Here is a 19,935-nt window from a genome sequence, read left to right on the forward strand (position 1 = left end):
GAGTTTGAGAAAAAAAATCACTCCAAACCAAACTAGTTTTAATAAAATATTGTTTTCTTTTAATCTTATTGACTTTGCTATGTTTTATTTAAACTTTGTAAATAAGTTGTTTTATGTATAAATTGTTTAATTTAGGGTCATTTATTTTGAAAGAAAAGTACCATTTCAATGTACCGAATATTTTTTTAATTTAAAAATTTTAAAAACAGTTTAGAAAAAACAACAATTAAAGAAAGACACATTAATAAGTCAAAACCAACAATCTAGAATAATGATAATCTTGCATTAGGGTAAATGTACTAGAATTATTATGTATCAAGTTCTGAACTAGTAAGAATGTTTAAGAACGAAATAACAAACGAGACACGGAGTTTTTTCATGCATATGTAATTAAACTTAGAGCATCTCCAATTAGAGAAATTTAGGACTTAAAATATCATATCATAATCAAGCAATTCATTCTATTATATTTTAATAGAAGAAATTATAAACAACTCATTATTTTACATGTTGTTTTATTTAAACTTAGTTATAATATATAATAAAAAGTGTGAAGATAATAATTTTTATTTGTAAAAATTACATAAACAACTCAAATTTCTTTTATGTAAATTTCGGTTTGGAACCCATCCCAACAACAACAACAACCTTACGAGCATCCTTGATAGTTAGCGTTTTCATACAATAAGTCATTATCTTGCTTAACATCTCTATCTTTTTTTTTTTCGCAAACAAAAATTAGTTAATGCTTGTAACATAAGATAAGATATCTTAATTTGATAAATGATTCATGGGCACCTATAGTTCATCCTTAAAATTCTTTTTTAGAGGCTACCAATTAATAAAATGTCTCAATATTCACTCCCAATTGAATTAGGAGTTTAGTTTTGATAAAAGATTATAATTAATTTTTAAAAGTAATATTATAAGTCTTTATCGAATATCGAATTGAGTCATCTTAGATTAATTTGAATTAAGTTTAAAATAAATTGGCTTTAGATAGAATGCTAAAATGGATCAACACGGGTTAATGATCGAAACAAACTAGATCAGATCGATTATTGAGACGAGCAAGTCTTGGTCAAAGGTCTAGACAATCTGATCCAGGACGAACGCAGATATGGATCGACTCGAGTCATAGGCTAAGACGGGTTGGTTCGAGTTGAAGGTAAAGACATGTTGATCATGGGTCAAAGGCTGAGATGGACCATCTTAGAACGAAGGTCAAGACGGGTCGATCCGAACTAAAAACCAAGATGGGTGGTTTCGTGCCAAAGGTCAAGGCGGGTCAGGTAGGGCTAAAGATTAAGATGGGTTTGCCCAATTCGAAAGTGGAGAAGACCAATCTGGGCCAAAGCCCAAGATAGGCTGATTCGATTCAAAGACAAAGACAGGTCGTACATGAACGATTGTCGAGACAGGCAAACTAAGGTCCAAAGTCTAGATGGTCCGGCATGAGCTGAAGGCTGAGAAGGCCAACCTCTATCAAAGGTCGAAATGAGCTGACCAGGACCAAAGGCAGGGACATGTCAGTTTTGACCAAAGATTGAGATGGGCTAACACGACAAAGGTTGAGAAGGGTTGACACATTCTGAAGGTCGACCTAGGCTGAAGGCCAAGACTAGTAAGCCCGAATCAAAATTTGAGACAAGTCAATCCAGGTCAAAAGTTAAGATGAACTGGTATGAGCCATAGTTCCAGACTTCCTAACCCAAGTCGAAGGTTGAAACGGGATAACCCATACTGAAGATTGAAACTACCCGATCTAGGTCAAAAATCGAGACGGATCAGCTTAGTCGAAAGATGAAACAGACTAGTCTAGACTAATGGTCGAGACGGGTAAGTCCTGAGTCAAAGATCAAGACTAGCCTATCCGAGCAATTGTCGGAACAAGTTGACTCGACCAAATGTCAACCAAGGTCATTCGGCAAAAATCAGTTAAATTTTGATCGAGGCCAATTTTGTCGATTGTGGATGGAACATAAATTTGGACGACAAATTCGATTGAGTCCGTCCTATCTAAAATACATGTCGTCCTATAGTAAAAGTTTAGTAATATATTTCTAAAAAAATAATATAATTTTCTTGTTTAGAAAAAGAAAATACATGATTACTACTTATCGAAAATACTTTTGTGATATTTTTATCGTATAAACTTTTTAATGGAGTGATTTTTGGTTATATAGATTGTTTTAATCTAATTAACATGGGTCTTGAACCAATCAACACTTTAAACAATGTGTTAAGAGAAATCACAATCTTAAAATAAAAAGTTTATCAAACCAAACCAATAGCCTGGTAATAAGAATTTTCAAAATATCATGATATTAAAATCGATATTTAGTTCATCCAACTTAGATAATAAATGAGTTTTTCTTTATATTGTTTATCAATATTTATGTAACTGTGATTACGGGCATTTTGGGTTCAATATAAAGGGGAATTCCCCCAAAAACTTTTGATTATGAGGAGAAACTTAAGTTTTGACAAAAATACTTTTGAAGACTTTATACACAATGATGGAAACAAAAACAAAGTAGTAGGCAACCCTCAATTGTTGACAATTGATGTTCATGAACTTCTATTTGAGATTTTAAACTAAAAAAAAGAAAATTCATTAGAGGTCTAAGCAAACTTCAAAGTATATAAAATATGAAATGTTGGATAAGATCCAATTGTGTAAGTGTAGTTAGGCAGAGGTGGTGCTCATTAGCGTTATTATTTGTTTTTCAAAAAGATAAGGGGAGAATTTGCCTTATTACTTACTTCATACTTATTTAAAAAATACTCATCATGATTTCTTTTATCCATAAATATTTACACATACTTCTTTTATTTATTTTTTTAAATGTTAAATTATATTATTCTAAAATACAACTATAGTCCAAATAAAAATATTAATATAAAGAAGTTATATAACAAAATATAATTTTCAAAAAATTAAAATGATTTTAATTTCATCAGTAAAAAAAATACAAATATATAAAATTAATTTTTATACTTCTTTTAATTGTTAATATTTTTCTAACTGATTGTGAATTGATTTAAAAGAGAATTTACTATTCGAAAAACGTTATCTAACGTCGACTATTTTGGACTTTTAATGTCACATATGGAACCAACGTCTATACAGATGATGTTAATTATACATCAATCAAGTTATCACGGAAGTTTTTATGAACGTCGACTGTGTACATAACCAATATATAAATAGACGTCGATCACATATACAATAGACGTTTATATAGACGTCACGTCTATAATCTTTTTGTCCGCTGTAACTTATTGGTAAAATCAATTTGGAATAAATTTATTTTTACTATTTTCTTTTATAAAGATTATATTTTAAAAATATATGACCTCTTGTCTATTACCTTGTTTACTCCCACCTGTAAAAATATCTCTGTAACACGACTGGAATTATCTTTATGAACAAGATACACTCTTTGCAGTGTCTATGCAGAAAAATAGTAAATTAATTACTGTGCATGTATGCAGTCAAACACTAAAGACTTCAACATGAAAGGAAGAAGAGTGGTGGAAGGTTCACCATGACATGACCATGACGAAGAAATGAAATGTGCATTAATTTGATTGTTGCTATCCTAACTTTTCAATTATATTCGTTTTCATTCAGTTGTGCTTCTTCCACGTTCCTTCCAAAGTTACATTTTTTCTTCTTTGACGTTTTGGATAAGTTATTTCATTTCGTCCAAATTCTGCGTATATTCAGTTATCCACTTCACTAACACTAACACTGTTCCTTTCATTAGTCACACTTTATCTAATGCATTCTGCTTATAATTTTATAAACACTGTTAAAAATTATATTAATTAATGTATTACTAACGTTTTGTTATATTTTAAATACATGTATCGCTTTATGACAACAGGGAACTTAAGTTTGATGATACAGGCTGTTTGTTCCTTCTCTTACGGCACCATTATGAGTATTATAAAAGAGTGTTACATGAGTCTCTGTTTTTATTTTATTTATTTTACAACATTGTTTTTTTTTTCAATGTAAGAAATTTATAATTTTTCTTATAATTTAAGCATTATATTAGAATTAAATTTTAATTTTGATTTTAAAACTCATTATTTCAACATTTAGGTTCTTAAATTCAAGAGTCACTCTTGTCAAAGCTCAGAGATTACACCAGGAATGGTTTAATATTATAGTCAAATCCAAAACAACACCCTTTTCACACTATCTTTTTCTTCTCAACATGGCTTCCAATATTTAGTACTTACTTCGTTAGGCTGAACTTTGTTCGGTAAACTAAGGTGACCAAGCCAGCAGCTGCCGTGTGTAAAACTTCTCTTAAACACTTTCTTTCTTCTTTCTCCTTTCACTCTCTGAAGTCTCTACTTTTGGAGGCAAATGGTGCTGGTCCTCTTCGGAATCTTGACCCAAAGGGGACTGCCAACATCTCACTTCTGTTAGATCAAAAGTTTCCTTTTTGCACCAACCGGAGGTGAGTTTCACCCCCAAAAATATCTCCTTTTCTAGTTTTTCTTTTTGTATAACTAAAGGGTGCATGCAACTGATCCCATATGATCCTTAATACGATTCAAACGGTGCTGGGCTTCTACACTTTCAGATTGTGATATGGATGACCAATTTGGACACTTTCTATTCTTAATCTTATTTCCCAAAAAGAAATTTTTGTTTTCATTACCAATTTTTAATCTTTTGTAGTTTCAAATTTTGACTTATCTGGTACGGGTTGATGGTTTCTGTCAGTATTTCTGAAAGTATGGAGATTTGGTACGCCCCAAAGACAAAAAATTGAATTCATTATGTATTTCCCAAAAGTAAAACTTAGTTTCTGTTAGTATTTATGGTCAATTGGGCTACTTCCTAGATTGTGATTGGTTATCTGAAACCTTCTGACTTGTTTAACTTTTGTTGAGGGTAAAAGAAACATGGAACGGTGATTAAAAACGTTTATATTTGTGTTATCTGAAACTGGAGACGTTGATGTCTGGGGGAATTAGGCCGACATGGATGCTTTAGTAGGTGTTTGATGATATGGTTATTTGAAGCATTTTTTTTTTCTTTCCGAATTCAATTTGAGGATTCTTCATCATATATGTCTTTACATTAGAGGCGATGTTGCTTCTAAATGAATATCTAAATCTCAACATTCTCTTCTGAAAATGAAAATGCAGTCCAGTCAGCAGCCATGAAGTGTTTTACATTCTCCTATGGAGAGAAAAAAGAAGAGCCAAAAGGCTTGCGATCAACATCGGGCCGGTCAGAGAATTCCACGAATGGTGATATTAGAAGATCTGGTTCTGAGTTAAATTCTCAGGAAGTTTCAGACAATGGCAGCACAGAATCTCTCAGGAGGAATGCAATACCCAGTTTGTCCCAGAGGTCCAGCAACCTTAGAGTGTTTACTGTTTCTGAACTGAAATCAGCCACAAGGAATTTCAGTCGCTCTGTTATGATTGGAGAGGGCGGCTTTGGGTGTGTCTACCTGGGATTGATTAAAAGTGTGGAGGTCCCCTCTGGAAGAATTGAAGTTGCTGTTAAACAGCTTAGTAAAAGGGGAATGCAGGTAAGGCTGTAGCTTTTGTTTTTATCTCAGGTCCTCTCCAATGTAAGGGTCATCTTACTGTATGTTTTCATCGCATACTATAATTTTCTTGGGAGAAAAATCTTCAAATTCTTACATTTTGTTATCCCTAGTTGAGGCTGGAAGATTTCTGTTGTCAAGTAAGTGGATGTTTGATTTTTGCATTGCATACATCCGATGCACATATTTAATGTTAACTACAGAAGCCATGAAGAGTAGCTTCTCTGTTGATATAAATTTGATGTGCATTCCCAAATACACTGACATGCTATGGTTGCTACTGAAGATATGAATTATTTGTTTCTATGTATTGTTTTCTCCGCTTTAATTTTTGGTACTCTACTTTTGGCTTGTAGGGGCACAGGGAATGGGTGACAGAAGTGAATGTTCTCGGTGTTGTTGAGCATCCGAATCTTGTGAAACTAGTGGGTTATTGTGCAGAAGATGATGAAAGAGGAATCCAGCGGCTTCTGATTTATGAATACATGCCTAACAGAAGTGTGGAACACCATTTATCCCATCGATCAGAGGCTCCTCTCTCATGGAGTAGGAGATTGAAAATAGCACGAGATGCAGCTCGTGGATTAACATACCTGCATGAAGAAATGGGTTTTCAGGTATAGGTTTGTGGCACAAGTTTCATAAATTCCTATTCAATTTAATAAGCCTTTGTCTACAAATCTTTTGCTGCACATTTATATAACCCAGATGGCCACATCCCCAAAGGAAAAAGGTGAATTACTCCGTCCTCACCGAAAAGATGCTAACACTATACTTTCCTCTCACACTCTTTTATGTTAACATTTAAACTCCCTCCCTTGTGACATGAAATGTGTTAGTCCATTTAATGCAAACAACTACTAATGACTTTCCCAGGGACATTTTTCCTCTGTACAACTTTTGCTAGTTTTGAGCATCCTATCATTGCCTTTACACAGACTTTAGGACTTTAAATGATGAAATAATGTTTTTAGACACCCTTGTTAATGGCTTTGAAACTTAAAATCTTTATTTCATCTTCTAGCATTCCAGAGTCTACCTACTAAGCTAAAAGGTTGTTTGTTATCTGATACATTTTTTCTTATATGGGAATCATGAATCGTAGGAATTATAATACTCATGAATGACTAAATTCTATTTGGTTGATAAAAAATATTGCTAGAAATATTCATGCCGTGTTTCTAGAAATTTCCTAAAATCTTTAATTCATTACTGTGTTAAATGATGTAATAAGGCTAACATGGTGTTTTTTTCATTAAAAATTTTATTTAATTCAGAAAAGTTAGCTTCCTACCTTCTTTCGTAAGAATCTTTTTGTGAGGATGTTATTTTTTTCTTAAAGTAAACCAAGCATAGAAAATATAGCTTACCAATTTCAGAATTCGGGGAAACTAAAATTTTTGTTTCTACTAGACGTCACCTAAGGATCACAAAGATAAAAAACTAGTTGTAAGGGGCTTGTTCACGTTAAAGTAGACTAAAGCATAAAACATGTTAATCTCTTGGAGAAGGCACTGTAATTTAAGCATATCTCATGAGAGAGAAGTGTAATTTAGCTAAAAAAGAAGAAAGGTATCTCGGAGGGGTTAATTTGAGTACTTTGATCAATGTCGTGTTTAATTTATTTACCATTCATATCTCGGTGCAGTAAATGCTATGCTAACTGTGTACGCATAATGCAGATAATTTTCAGAGATTTCAAATCTTCAAATATCCTTTTGGATGAACAATGGAATGCAAAGCTCTCAGACTTTGGGTTGGCAAGGTTGGGACCATCGGATGGACTGACTCATGTCTCAACGGCGGTATGGCTTTGTGTACTATTAATCCATGAATTTGTAATAGATATTGCTAACATATGAAGACTGGTAATTGCCTTTAATCGTTTTAATTCACATGAGAAAATAGAGAAATTCAACATAAGACTAGGGGGATCTAGTGGGGCTGAATAACATTGTGAAAAATATGAAGTATAATAGAATGAATCTTGACTCAGTTCTGAAAATCGTAAGAAATTCTCTCGGTGTCTTCTTATAACCATCTATAGAACCTAAATGTGTGCAAAAAATTGAATTCGTTTCTTGATTATTCTTACAAAGTGATTAAGACCTAACTCAATTCTACAAAATCAGATCGAGGTGAGTATTATATCCATTTATATACTATATTTTGATATTATCTATAGTTGATATGAGATTTTAAGTTTTTCCAATACATTTCCTCACATCAGATACTATTGGACTTCATATGTATGTAACGTGGCGAGTAATCCTTTTAGATAGACTCTAATATAACATAAAGAAAGGAGAAGCTTTATTAATTCTGAATGATGCAAAAGCTACCTTATTAGGGTCAACAAAAGCTTATCTGTACAAAAAACCTACTAGCCATGGTTAATAGATTACAGTTAACTAACAATAGCACATACATAGTCTAGAAGCCATCTAATGACTATTTTGAATCTAAATAAAACAGAAAACAAAAACTATAACAGCAAATAATGTGTACTCTAATAATGTTTACTCGAATAATGTATAGTCTAATACAATACTCAATCTAAATTCAGCTTTCATTTTATCACTGTTATTTCAACATGGGCATGCAGATGGTTAAGTTACCCCCTTTTGTTGTTCAAGTGTGTAGCATTCTCAAGAATAATTGGTTATTTGTTGTTTTTACCAATTTGGTTTCACGATTTCTGTTGTAACTGATTTGTTTGTTTGTATTCTTCTCTTTCTTCTTTGCTTGTATATATTTGGCTTTTGGCCACATTAATAAAGATAAGGCAGTATGCATTAAGATTTTTCCTTTTTCTTCCTTTGTTATGGTATCAGAGCTAGGTTTTTTCTTCTCCCTTATCACACCTCTCTTGTTCTGGCTTTTTTGCAACCATGAGTGACGACAATGACCAATCTCTTAATTGCTCAACTGCACCCAACCATAAAAAACTTGAATCCAATAACTATACTACTTGTGTTCATATGGCTGTATGTGCTTGTCAGGTTGTGGGAACAATGGGATATGCATCTCCAGAATATGTTCAAACTGGACGTCTAACATCAAAGAATGACGTGTGGAGCTACGGAGTCTTCCTTTATGAACTCATCACCGGTAGGCGCCCTATAGATCGAAATCGCCCCAGGGGTGAGCAGAAGCTCTTGGAATGGATAAGGCCATACCTATCAGATGGGAGGAAATTTCAACTAATATTAGACCCAAGACTTGATAAGAAACAAATCTTCAAATCAGCCCATAGACTTTCTATGATAGCAAACCGATGCTTGGTAAAAAATCCAAAGAATCGCCCGAAGATGAGTGAGGTATTGGAAATGGTGAATGGGATGTTAGAATCTTCCTCATCCTGTTCCAGTCCACCATTGCCCTTGAGGAGTGTGGCAAGAGTGGAAACTTCCCAGGATACTGAAACAAATAACAAGAAACGGACCATGGATCAGAAGCATGGAGAAAGTAATTGGTTTGCTAGGATGTGGAGACCAAAGCTTGTAAGAACATGTTGATTATTGCAATTTAAAGCCATCAAGCCTGAGCAAAATTTCTTCATGATTAGGGTCATGCATGATATGGTGTCTCCAGCCATGCTACCATAAACAATGTGTGCAACTTTTCCCTTAATAGGATGTGTATAAATCTGCCATCACATACTACTTACCAAGTACCATAGGTGTTGCTTTCTTGTCAAGTTATTGAGGAAATTTTCTGCGATGATTTATGAACTTAAGGAGAAACGACAGGTTTCTGATGTAAAATAGTTTAGCTATAGTTTTAAATTAATCTTTAGCCTCATCTTGTAATTTTACTACTTCTGTTAGAGGTCCCTGGAAGTTCTGCAGTCTCTGCAACAAATACATAAAATGCACGAATGATTCTTGCCTAAGATCAGAAGCCAAGAAATTAATCCTACTTGGAAATCACCTTATCCTTGAGCTCCTTTGGTTGAACTGATATAGGTTTAAAATGATGTGAACTTGTGATTGTTGAGATATTTTGTGTGCTCTTAAAATATGCAGGAATGATTATTCTGATAGTTTATTTATATATGTTGATTTTGTCTGTGTAAGTTTTTCATATTATATCAAATCATCATGTAACAATGTCACAATCAATGGTACCTGACTTAAAACCAAAGTCAAAAAGGGTTTCATTGCCTTTCTGACATGAATATCGTCTAAATTCCAAGCAGCACCATCCAGCCATTATTAGTAAATCATAAGGGGAATCCATTAACAATTGAAGTTTTTTATGTGAGAAATAATTTTAAAATAACTTTTAGTTTTAATTGTTTTTTAAGACTTATATGATCAAATCACTGTATAAATATGAAATTATTACTAATAGTGGAATTTATATGTAAAATGACTCATCATTGAGGATGAATAATTTTTGCTTTGCTCATAATCCTAACCTTTAAGATTTTACTTATGATGAAAAGAAAAAGTTATTTCCCAGATTAAAAAAGATTTTTTTTTTATCGCATTAATAATCTTACCGAAAACTATTTCTTAAAAACAAAAACTTTGATCCTTAAAAAGGCTTCCCCTCCTAAAACTAATCTTTATATGCTCCCAATACAAAAATGCTGGCCGTTTATACTAATCAACTGATTGTAATTAACATTGAATTCTCCAAACTGCAGTAAATATTAGTTAAGTGATTTTAGGCAAATCTTTATATGTTTGGTTTTACATTAAAAGAATGATTGAGTTAAGAAAATTTTAGGCAGTTCTTATCTCACACTGGTTATGATCAAATTACACTGAACTTACTAATTGTTACATAATCTCATCAATGTTTATCCAAACACAGGACATGCAGGTCACGAATAAGCTAGAGCTGGAAGTTTCATGTCAATGGGTATAGCTGTTTATGAACTCATTACAAAGAGAGACTATTGAGGAAAAGAAGACTTCATATCTGGAAGCATGCTATGATTGGTGAAGAACTGATGCATATTTTACAGTGGCATGTTGTGACAGAAAATGTGCAGCCTTTTTATCTGATCTAAGAGATGTGTATAAATCTGGCATGTGGGAGCATATGGGTGGTGCTTCTGTCTTGTCATGGCAATTGAGGAAATTGATTATGAATCTCATGGGAGACTATAGGTTTCCATGGAAGACACTGTAGGCATCTTGGCTGACACTAGTGCTGCTTCTATCTGTTTTACTTTTCGGAGAAATCATAATTGCTGGAAAGTAACCACTCAATAGAAAATGGTTGTAAAAGTCTAGCTATAGTCTTAAACAAATCTTCATCAAGATATTCTGGTTTTACTACTTCCATCAGAGTTCTCCACAGATTTTGCAGGGTCCTACATGCATAAACAGATTTCATCTTTAACGTTGTTCTCAACACAATATATACACATTTCCATAATAAATGTATAAACAGTAGAATTGAGTAAAGTCTTGGCACCAATTGAAATAAATAGATTATTTACAAGTCATTGATGTTGTGTTTGTAAAAGTTGAATTCAAATAGATTATTTTCCTTTCATTTTCCATGGGGAAACATTTATGGTAAAAAAAAGAGCTAAGCTCTAGTTAAAATGTAAAAAAATAAAATAAAATTATACGTGATAATTCTTAGTTTTTGAATTTTGTATTTTAAGACAACCTTTTCTTATTATATTTATTATTTTCATTTTTTTTTTATTTCATTTTATTTGAAACGTATAGACAATGGAATTGCGTTGAATTGAACGGATTGATTTGCTCTCGTCATTGCATATGTGATTCTTCCGTGGATGTCATTATAAACGTCTATTACAAGTTGCAATAGTAATCCAATTCTCTGAATTTGATTAAATACTAACTTTAACGTTAAATTTTATATTTTGTGAGTTTTTTTTTTCTATGAAAATTTGAATATCCTGTTAATTATTTTATAAGTTTTTGTAAAGTCACGCCAAATATTTATAAGAAAAATTCTACAAAATATAAACAACTATAATTAACAACGAAGAGATTGATTTTTCAAATCTATAAATTATCGACATGAATTTTAATAAGGATTTTTCCTTTTATACGTCTAAAAATGGAATATATGAGAATAATAGGTTTAAATATCTGACTATTAATAATCGTGTTAGATATTTGTTTCTTACATAAACTTTTTAATATACTTTCATTTTATTATTTAATCTTAACAAAGATAAAAAAACATACAAAAAAAATATAATTGAAAATTAATTTAATGTTCCTTGTTGCAAGATATTCCGCCCGCCAGTGCAGACCTTAGAATAAATACATGGAGTTTCTTTCTTAGGAAATAATTTTTCAATCACGTAACTGTTGAAGTTAAGAGAAAGAAAATATTACTTGTAAGTTAGAAAATCATATACAAAATTGAATAACAACAAAAATATTAAATTAGTAACTTCTCATTTCCATCCTGAACGTTTAGTAATTCCCAAGAGTTAAATTGTAGTAACTAATATTTTGTGTGTTACCAACAAAATGATATTTTAACACCATTTTTTGACACTATTTTGACACTGCACATGTGTCAAAATATGGTTGGACGATTTCAAATTAAAAAAACAAACTTTGATTTTTTTCTTCTAAGTATATCCCTGCCTCAACTTTTTTAATTTGAAATTGTTCAATCACATTTTGACAGGTGTGCAGTATCAAAATGGTATAAAAAAATGGTGTTAAAATATCATTTTCTAAATATTTATGATGTTTTGTTTGTAATATAGTTAATAGACTCAAATTATATGACAGATAAAATAAGAAAAAACTGTAAAGGAATAAAATAAAATAAATAAAAAATATGATAAATAATAAAAGATGTACACTATAATCATTCGATCAATAATGGATCATTCAATCACTTTTTATCTCATGAGAGACTATCGATAAGCTGATCGATTATACAACAAATAAAATTAATAGCAAAGATAATTAAGTTAATTCTGTTCAAGTCGTAATTAGTTGAATATTAATCGAAATATAAAAGAAGACTTAATCTAGACAGCCAAACTTCTAAAATTCTCTAAAATCCTGATTCATTACCATTATTAACCAAACTCTGACTTTCTTTGTGTTAACCATTTCGTTTTATTTTGGTAAGAAAAATGTTCATGGGTACAATTTTAGTACACAGAAACTAAAATAAAACTATCTGGTATAATAAAATACGAGTGCGTCATCTTGTACTGAATTTATGCTGTTGGGTCTTATTTTCAAACAATTTTTCTAAAAAGTTAATTTTATTTGCTTAAAAGGTTCAAGGGAAAGCAACTCTTCCTGAATTCCCTGTTTTTTTTTCTCCGAAATAATTGCTAAAGATACTATAAAGTATTTTATCTACAAAACAAAATAAATTATTGTATTTAATCATATTATGAATAAAATCTTTTCACTTTCTTTTTCCAGATTATGTTTGAAAGTAGTGTGCTAGATCTTGGACATCCAAATGGAAGACTGAACTTTCAGAAAAGAGGGAGAGAAAGGTAAAAGAAAATGAAAAGTCTATTTATTTATTTATTTGAAAACAAATTTCTGAGAATGCTGCACCAATCAGAGACGTTGATTCTCTGTCTTTTTCACTGTGCAACAGATCTGAGCCGTCCTTTTCTTTCTACAGTCTCAGATTCGATCCACACCCAGCCCCACTCCTTAATCAACGGTCATTAGTACAAAAATTTTCCCAAGATCCCGACACACGAAGAGCATCACCGTGCGGAGATTTTCAGGATCAAGGATCATGGGTGTGATAAAGAAAAAACACACAAAAATAGAAACAGTAGTACAATTAAACACAGCATAAGTAATAAATGAACGTGTTGGACCTTTAACGGCGTGGCGAACCGTATATAAGCGCGTTACGCGTGAATTGAAGTGCGCCTCTTATTTATTTATTTATTTAATTAATTTCAATATATATTTCCCTCTTCGTATCATAAATATTCATTCAATTCAATGCACATCGTCGTCATCTATTACGATTGTACCTTCCCTATGTGAACAGTGATTTCACCTCAACAACCCCTTTTTTCCTTCTTCTTCTTCTCTGCGCTTTCTCAATTCAGTTGGCGCTGAATCGAAGGTGGGGAACTTCTTATCTCTTTTCTTTTTCATCACCCACTTCCATTGGGCTTTTCAATTTCTTGTTCACTCTATTTTTCAGTGTTTCCTTCTCTGCATGTTATTGGATTGGATTACTTGGCGTGGAACATATTTGGGTTTGTTTAGTTTTAGATTGATGCAAGCGGTAATCTCTAGGTGTAAGGTAATAGTTGTTTGATCTCACAAAAATGAACGAAGAATATGGAGGAGTGTTTATACTTTTGTGTTGTGATTTTTTATTTGTGACGCATAAGATCCTCGGAGGAGGCGCATTTTGATTCGTTCAAATTGAAAAGGAGAGCAAAGTGGACTGTCTTTCCTTCCATGATGTAATATGGTGTGGTGTTCAAAGTTGAAAGTTGAAAGCTATTATCATATATAGTTTTATAGTACTTTTATGAACGATTCCAATTAGTTAACTTCTTATTGGCCAATGTCTGGGAAGCTATCCTTGCGGGACTGTATATTACTATTGGAGTTTTTAAATTTTCATGTATGGTGTGCTGAATGTAGGGTATGCTTGTTTATTTGATAAAATTTACACGCTAAATTGTTATGAACAGTTCTGTTCATGGACTTAAAAAATTGAACGGACAAGTTAGAGTTCATTCTTTTGGTTGTTATCTTTCTTCTACATATGAGAATTTACTTCTACACATTTAAATTTAGGTCCTTAATGTTAAACTTTGAAAAGCTGAATCTTCTCTTGTTGTGATGATTGTATTCCTTATATTATGATTTTTTCCTAATTAGCTGCATGTTGTTGTATTTGTTATATATGTTATGTTCCAATCTCTTAATCTAAGCATATTTGTATAGGTGGTTCTTTCTGGTTTGGAATCATTTCAACTTTGTCGGAAGAAAAGGCTTTTGGTTCCTTGTCATGATTAATGTTTAGAGATGGTTTTGTATGAGCATTCGGATGTTTTTCAGTGGGGTCTTAATCTTCTTGATGGTGACCCTGCTTATAGTCCTGGATACTATGGCAACATAATTCAACATGATACTGGAGACATCTATAATGGACACTACTTCCATAGCCATTATGATAATGAATGCAACCATGTAGAGAATGATGAGATCATTGCCCGTACACTTCAAGAAGAGTTTTCACAGCTAGAGATTGCTGAATCTTCCGGATATTTTCAGCAAGGTGAACAACAGTTCCATGTTCCTGAGACTCAGCCTTCATATGATTGGCATAACTCTTCAATGATGAACTACTGCTCAGGAGGTATCATTAAAGATGTAAACTAATTTTTCTTGGGTATATTTGGGATTTATTTATCTTTTTACTGGGTATTGGTTTATTCAATTAAATATTTTGCACATGCAGATCATGATTATGCTCAAGAAGGAGTTGGTGATGGAGAACCCTCTAGTTCATGTTCTAGTCCTTGTGAAACAGAGGAATATTCATTGGAGCTAACTGACAATTATCCACTTGATGATGAAGTTGGGAGGAGATTGAGTCAAATGATACCAATTCCCGTATGTTAAGCCTCCTTTGCTTCTGTAGATTCCTTTTTGGATTAGCTATTGAAGCAATAAATAGATATATTTATGCTTTTTAATGCTCGTTAGGTACTAAGAAGCTAATTCACTGTGTTATACTTTTGTCAACTTATAGTGATTTTTTGTCTGGTCCACATTTTCGTTTTATTAAATTAATTGGTATTTATAGTAAGAAAGTCATGATAAGTTATCTGTTGCTGAAAGTCTGAAACATTTAGTCCTGCAGATCATTATTTTTCATGCTAATTGATGAGTGAAGCAACTTCTGGGTTAAGTCATCTACCATACAGTGGTCTTTTCAGTAGAAAAAAATAGATGCTGAATTCATCTACTTTTCTAAAAATGTGGTTTCACAAGCACTCACTTTTAAAAGTTTTGACTTTTTTTATTTTTCCTTTTTCTCTTAATGATGAATTTCATCCCTTCATTGGCAACCTACTGCCTTTCACTTGTAGTATGATTTTAAGAAAGTTCATTTCTCTGGATCAGTTGTAAGACTTTTGTATTTGAATGCAATGCTCAAAATGCCTTCATTTTCTTGTTTAGCATGTTCCAAAAATTAATGGTGAAATTCCTTCAATTGACGAAGCAACTTCAGATCATCAAAGGCTTCTGGATAGGTATTAGTCACAAAAACTTAATATAATTGCTAAAATGTGAATCATTTTTCTCCAGTAACTAAGTATTCACTATTTTCTTTGTTTTTTTGTCGTATGCCACTTTTGCTTCTTTTCTGTCAGTAAAGCTTTAGCCATTGTCACATACGGGCTTCATTTCAAATTGTTTTGTTGTTTTTGAATTTGTAAATAAATTAATGGTTAAAAAATTATTGGTTCCATACATTTTTCTATCTCTACATGCCAAACTAAGCTGTCAAAATTTCAAACAGATTGCTGTTATATGACTTTGTGGAGAACAAAGTACATGGCGATGGTAATTGTCAGGTGTGTTACTCATATTCAATTGATTCTAATGTTCTGAAAATCCATTGGTTAGAGTAGATTTCATTTGTTTTAGAATGTAATTATTGAGAACTTGAGAAATATCTATTATTTTTATGTGATTACCACATTATTCTGAATATCAGTTTTCAAACGGGTTAGTTTTCCATTTCTGAAGTCATTTGTTGGAGGTTTCTGGGTCTTCTATTGTTCACCATCCTCATATTTCATTTCTAACCTAGTAATTCACAAACACAAAGCCTCAGATTTTGAGCAGCCAAAGCCCAATACAGTTCTGCTTACATTGCATGAGCTACACGTAACTGCTTGCTCAACCTACTTCGAAAACTTTCCCAATCACATAAAAATAATTTATATTTTTCTGTTGTATCAATAGTCAGAGTAGTTTAGTTTTCATGTAATTTCCTTATGATTATTCCTCTCTAGTTCCGAGCACTGTCTGATCAATTGTATCACGCACCTGATCACCACAAGTTTGTGAGACGACAAGTTGTTGATCAGGTTTGTTGCTTGCTGTATTATGTTTCTCTTTTCTTTTATGCCTATCAGGCTTATAATATCTGCAAAGGTTTGTGCAATTATTCTCGGATTCTTACTTTAGTTGTGTTTTTAACCAGCTTAAATCTAATCCAGAGATTTATGATGGATATGTTCCCATGGAGTACGATGATTATTTGGACAAGATGTCTAAGTAATAATCTCTCTCTCTCTCTCTCTATATATATATATGTGTGTGTGTGCGTGCATGCACCATCGAACAAGTGAGTAGTTTGTGTTTTGTTACTGACAGACCCTTTTGCTTGGTTTTATCCTAAATGGAACTAGGAGTGGCGAATGGGGTGATCATGTTACTCTCCAAGCAGCTGCAGATTCGGTATGATTGCTGCAACCTATTACTCTTCCGTGTATACTTTTCTGTCGCACTTGTCTGGTCCGGTTATTATTCAATTCTCTGCACAAAGAAAAAATGTTTTGTCAAACAAATAGAAATAATGTATTGGTGGTTATGCTTTACAATTATTTTGTTAGTCATCATTTTTAATATTTCTTTAGAGTAGATGATTGGATTTGGTTATGGATAACCTAGCTACTGTATCTGCTTATAAAATGAATCATTTGTCGGATGTTCTTATAGTATAAACTGTCATACCCTTTCACATTACTAGGTATATCATTTGAGACATTGTCTGGTAGAGTTTGTTAATCTTCTCGCCATTTCTAATTTTCCATCAATTACATTTTGTTTCTGTAGACATTGTCCTTGCAAAGTTTACAGTAATATTTGGAATTGCTATGAAAATTATATGCCATTTTAGTTGTATTAATATATTTGATTTTCTTTTTTCTTTTCCTTCCAGTATGGTGTGAGAATTTTTGTGATGACTTCTTTCAAGGACACCTGTTGCATAGAGATACTTCCTCATTTTGAGAACCCAAAAGGAGGTTGGTTTTCGTTATGATGAGTCTGGGGAAAGGATTCTCCTTTAACTCTTTTTTTTTTTTTCTTAATATTGATTCTTCGCTCTCGTCTTTTTAGTACTTTTCTTTTTCTTCCTTCAGTTTGTTCACCTCACATTATTTCTTGAATCTTTCTGAACCTTGATCATAATTTAACTTCATCCTTTTTTCCCTTTCAAAGGAATTTTTTGCATGCTTTTACCAAGATTCTATAATTTTATCTGTTTCTATTGTGTTGGAAATCTTAAAGATAATCGTTTCAAATAATTTTTCATACTCACGAATTGTGATAATTATTTTTTGTCGTGTGTCATTAGTAGTTTTTTCATTTTTCTTTGGGTATTAATTATTTTAAGATAGTTGTTTCAGTTTCATCGAACAACTTGGGTAATTTGACTGTTTTGTTGCAGTGATTTTCCTGAGTTTCTGGGCAGAGGTGCACTACAACTCCATTTATCCCCAAGGAGGTATTTTACATATTTTGCATTTCTCAAACAAACTTCTAAATTATTTGGACACTTGATTGAAGTTTGTTATAATAGATACTTGGTACATGAAGCTTTGTGTTTGAAAAAATTTACTGACAACCTTAATAAAATTTAAGGTTGGATATATGTATATATTATTGATGACATGTTTGGAGAAACTTTTCAACAAACACACACTTGGTTGTGTTGATAGTTTGTAGGATTTGAACTCTGCATATTAAAATTCCAATTTATACCCTCGTTTTGGATGTTTATTTATTTGTCAGAAATTTTGGTTATCATTGCTTGGCTAATCCTGTGTATGTTTTTCCATGGTGATCCAGATATACCATCAAATGAATCTAGAAAGAAGAAAAGGTGGTGGAGCTTTGGCAGCAAGCATTAGAGTCTTAGCTGAGCCAGTGAGCACACACCATTTTGAACCTGTACAATTTTCCTTGTTCAGGAATGAATTTATATCTCCATGTTTTAGCTGCTTATTTTTTATGATTAATTTCATTTACCTCTTCTATTAATTATAATCATAAATTTGGGTATGCTCACTTCACACAGTTTCATTCCAGTGACATTTCAGATGCTTTGGCTAAGAAACTAAACTTTATACATAAACGATTATACATTAAAGTTGATACGATGAATCGTTGCTTTATACAAGTGTTTCCATCTTGCTTAGGCTTGCGAAAGTGTTTGCTAAGTTGATTTTGAAATAAATTATCTATGTTAAAAAATCACTTTAAAAACAAGGAATAATAATTATTCTATCCAACATTAGTCATGTTTATAGACATTCTTAGTAATTAAGAGCTGAAAGGTGAACAACTTCCTACTCTTGAATTGATAACTTGAGACTCTATTTGAATGATTTTTTTTTTCATAAACACTAAAAAAAGAAATTAAGATCAAATGTATGGAGCCGCTTAAAAAAGGCTAAAATAAACTTATACAATTCATTTCTCTAAAAGTTATATTGTTTAATTCCTTCGAAAGTTAGAGATATATAAATTAATGACTTAATTAATTATAAAGTTCATGATAAATTTAAATATTTTTAATATTTTTTATTTAGTACTCAAATGTTTTATATTTTTTAATTGGATTTTTATTGTTTAATTTTTTTTAATTGGATTATGTAATTATTGTAAAGTGATATTGTTATAAATGATCTTTATTACTTTCATTATGTTGAATAATAAGAACTGATTTAGTAATGTCTTAGTAAAGACAGTGACAAAGACAATCACTTGATTGTTGTAGATGAACATAAAAAGTCAATGGAAAACATGATAATCTTATTATGCAACGTATTTTTAATTAAATTAATAAAAATTATATCTTGTTTTCCGCAATAATATTTTTAGATAAATCATAAAATTTTACATGTGAAGATAAGTAAATAAGATAAGATAAGAAATATGTTAAACAATTAAAAAAAAGTTAAATAAAAAATATAAATATTTTAAGTAGTTAGATCAAGAAAAATTGATAAGAGCTCAATTAAAAATAACAAAATTTATAAGAAATTTGAAATTAAGCTTATATTAATTTGAGACAAGTTTAATGTACTTTTTTTTTAATTTCTAAAATGTTTATGAAAATTTCATTTACACGAAACTTAAATAGATTAGTTATATTTTCTGAGAAAATGAAATTATTCGTTATAAAACATGCCGAAATGATTTTACATAAAAGACTAGTAATAAAAGGACCGATAATTAATATACATTTCAAAAAGCTTATTAGCCGATAAGAAGAGCTTTCTATTTATTTGAGTATCGTTGGGAGTAAAAATGAGTGAAATGAAAGATTAATAACAAGGAACGGTTACAATACACTT

At 31.7% G+C, this 19,935-nt stretch overlaps 2 protein-coding genes across 4 annotated transcripts; both read left to right on the forward strand.

The window, feature by feature from the left end:
- The first annotated feature begins 4,156 nt into the window (after positions 1-4,156).
- LOC106757883 (probable serine/threonine-protein kinase PBL19) lies at positions 4,157-11,024 on the forward strand. Its single transcript, XM_014640725.2, has 6 exons — positions 4,157-4,478; positions 5,176-5,567; positions 5,942-6,202; positions 7,268-7,390; positions 8,588-9,088; positions 10,410-11,024. Exons 2-6 carry the CDS (start codon positions 5,190-5,192, stop codon positions 10,461-10,463), a joined length of 1,317 nt encoding a protein of 438 aa, XP_014496211.2. The 5' UTR covers positions 4,157-4,478; positions 5,176-5,189; the 3' UTR covers positions 10,464-11,024.
- A 2,411-nt stretch (positions 11,025-13,435) lies between these two features.
- Positions 13,436-18,692, forward strand: LOC106756678. 3 transcript variants are annotated; one of them, XM_022779232.1, is made up of 11 exons: positions 13,436-13,658; positions 14,498-14,912; positions 15,015-15,169; positions 15,740-15,813; positions 16,083-16,137; positions 16,630-16,656; positions 16,773-16,846; positions 16,981-17,029; positions 17,514-17,598; positions 18,024-18,080; positions 18,425-18,692. In XM_022779232.1, exons 2-11 carry the CDS (start codon positions 14,579-14,581, stop codon positions 18,484-18,486), a joined length of 972 nt encoding a protein of 323 aa, XP_022634953.1. In that variant the 5' UTR covers positions 13,436-13,658; positions 14,498-14,578; the 3' UTR covers positions 18,487-18,692. The 3 variants fall into 3 exon arrangements, with proteins under 3 accessions (XP_022634953.1, XP_022634952.1, XP_014494679.1); XM_022779231.1 differs by having other exon boundaries at positions 13,439-13,841; positions 16,582-16,656; XM_014639193.2 differs by having other exon boundaries at positions 13,440-13,658; positions 16,582-16,656.
- The last annotated feature ends 1,243 nt before the right edge of the window (positions 18,693-19,935 follow it).

This window comes from Vigna radiata, chromosome 3 (genome assembly GCF_000741045.1).
Source record: "Vigna radiata var. radiata cultivar VC1973A chromosome 3, Vradiata_ver6, whole genome shotgun sequence".
NCBI classification, from domain to species: Eukaryota; Viridiplantae; Streptophyta; class Magnoliopsida; order Fabales; family Fabaceae; genus Vigna; species Vigna radiata.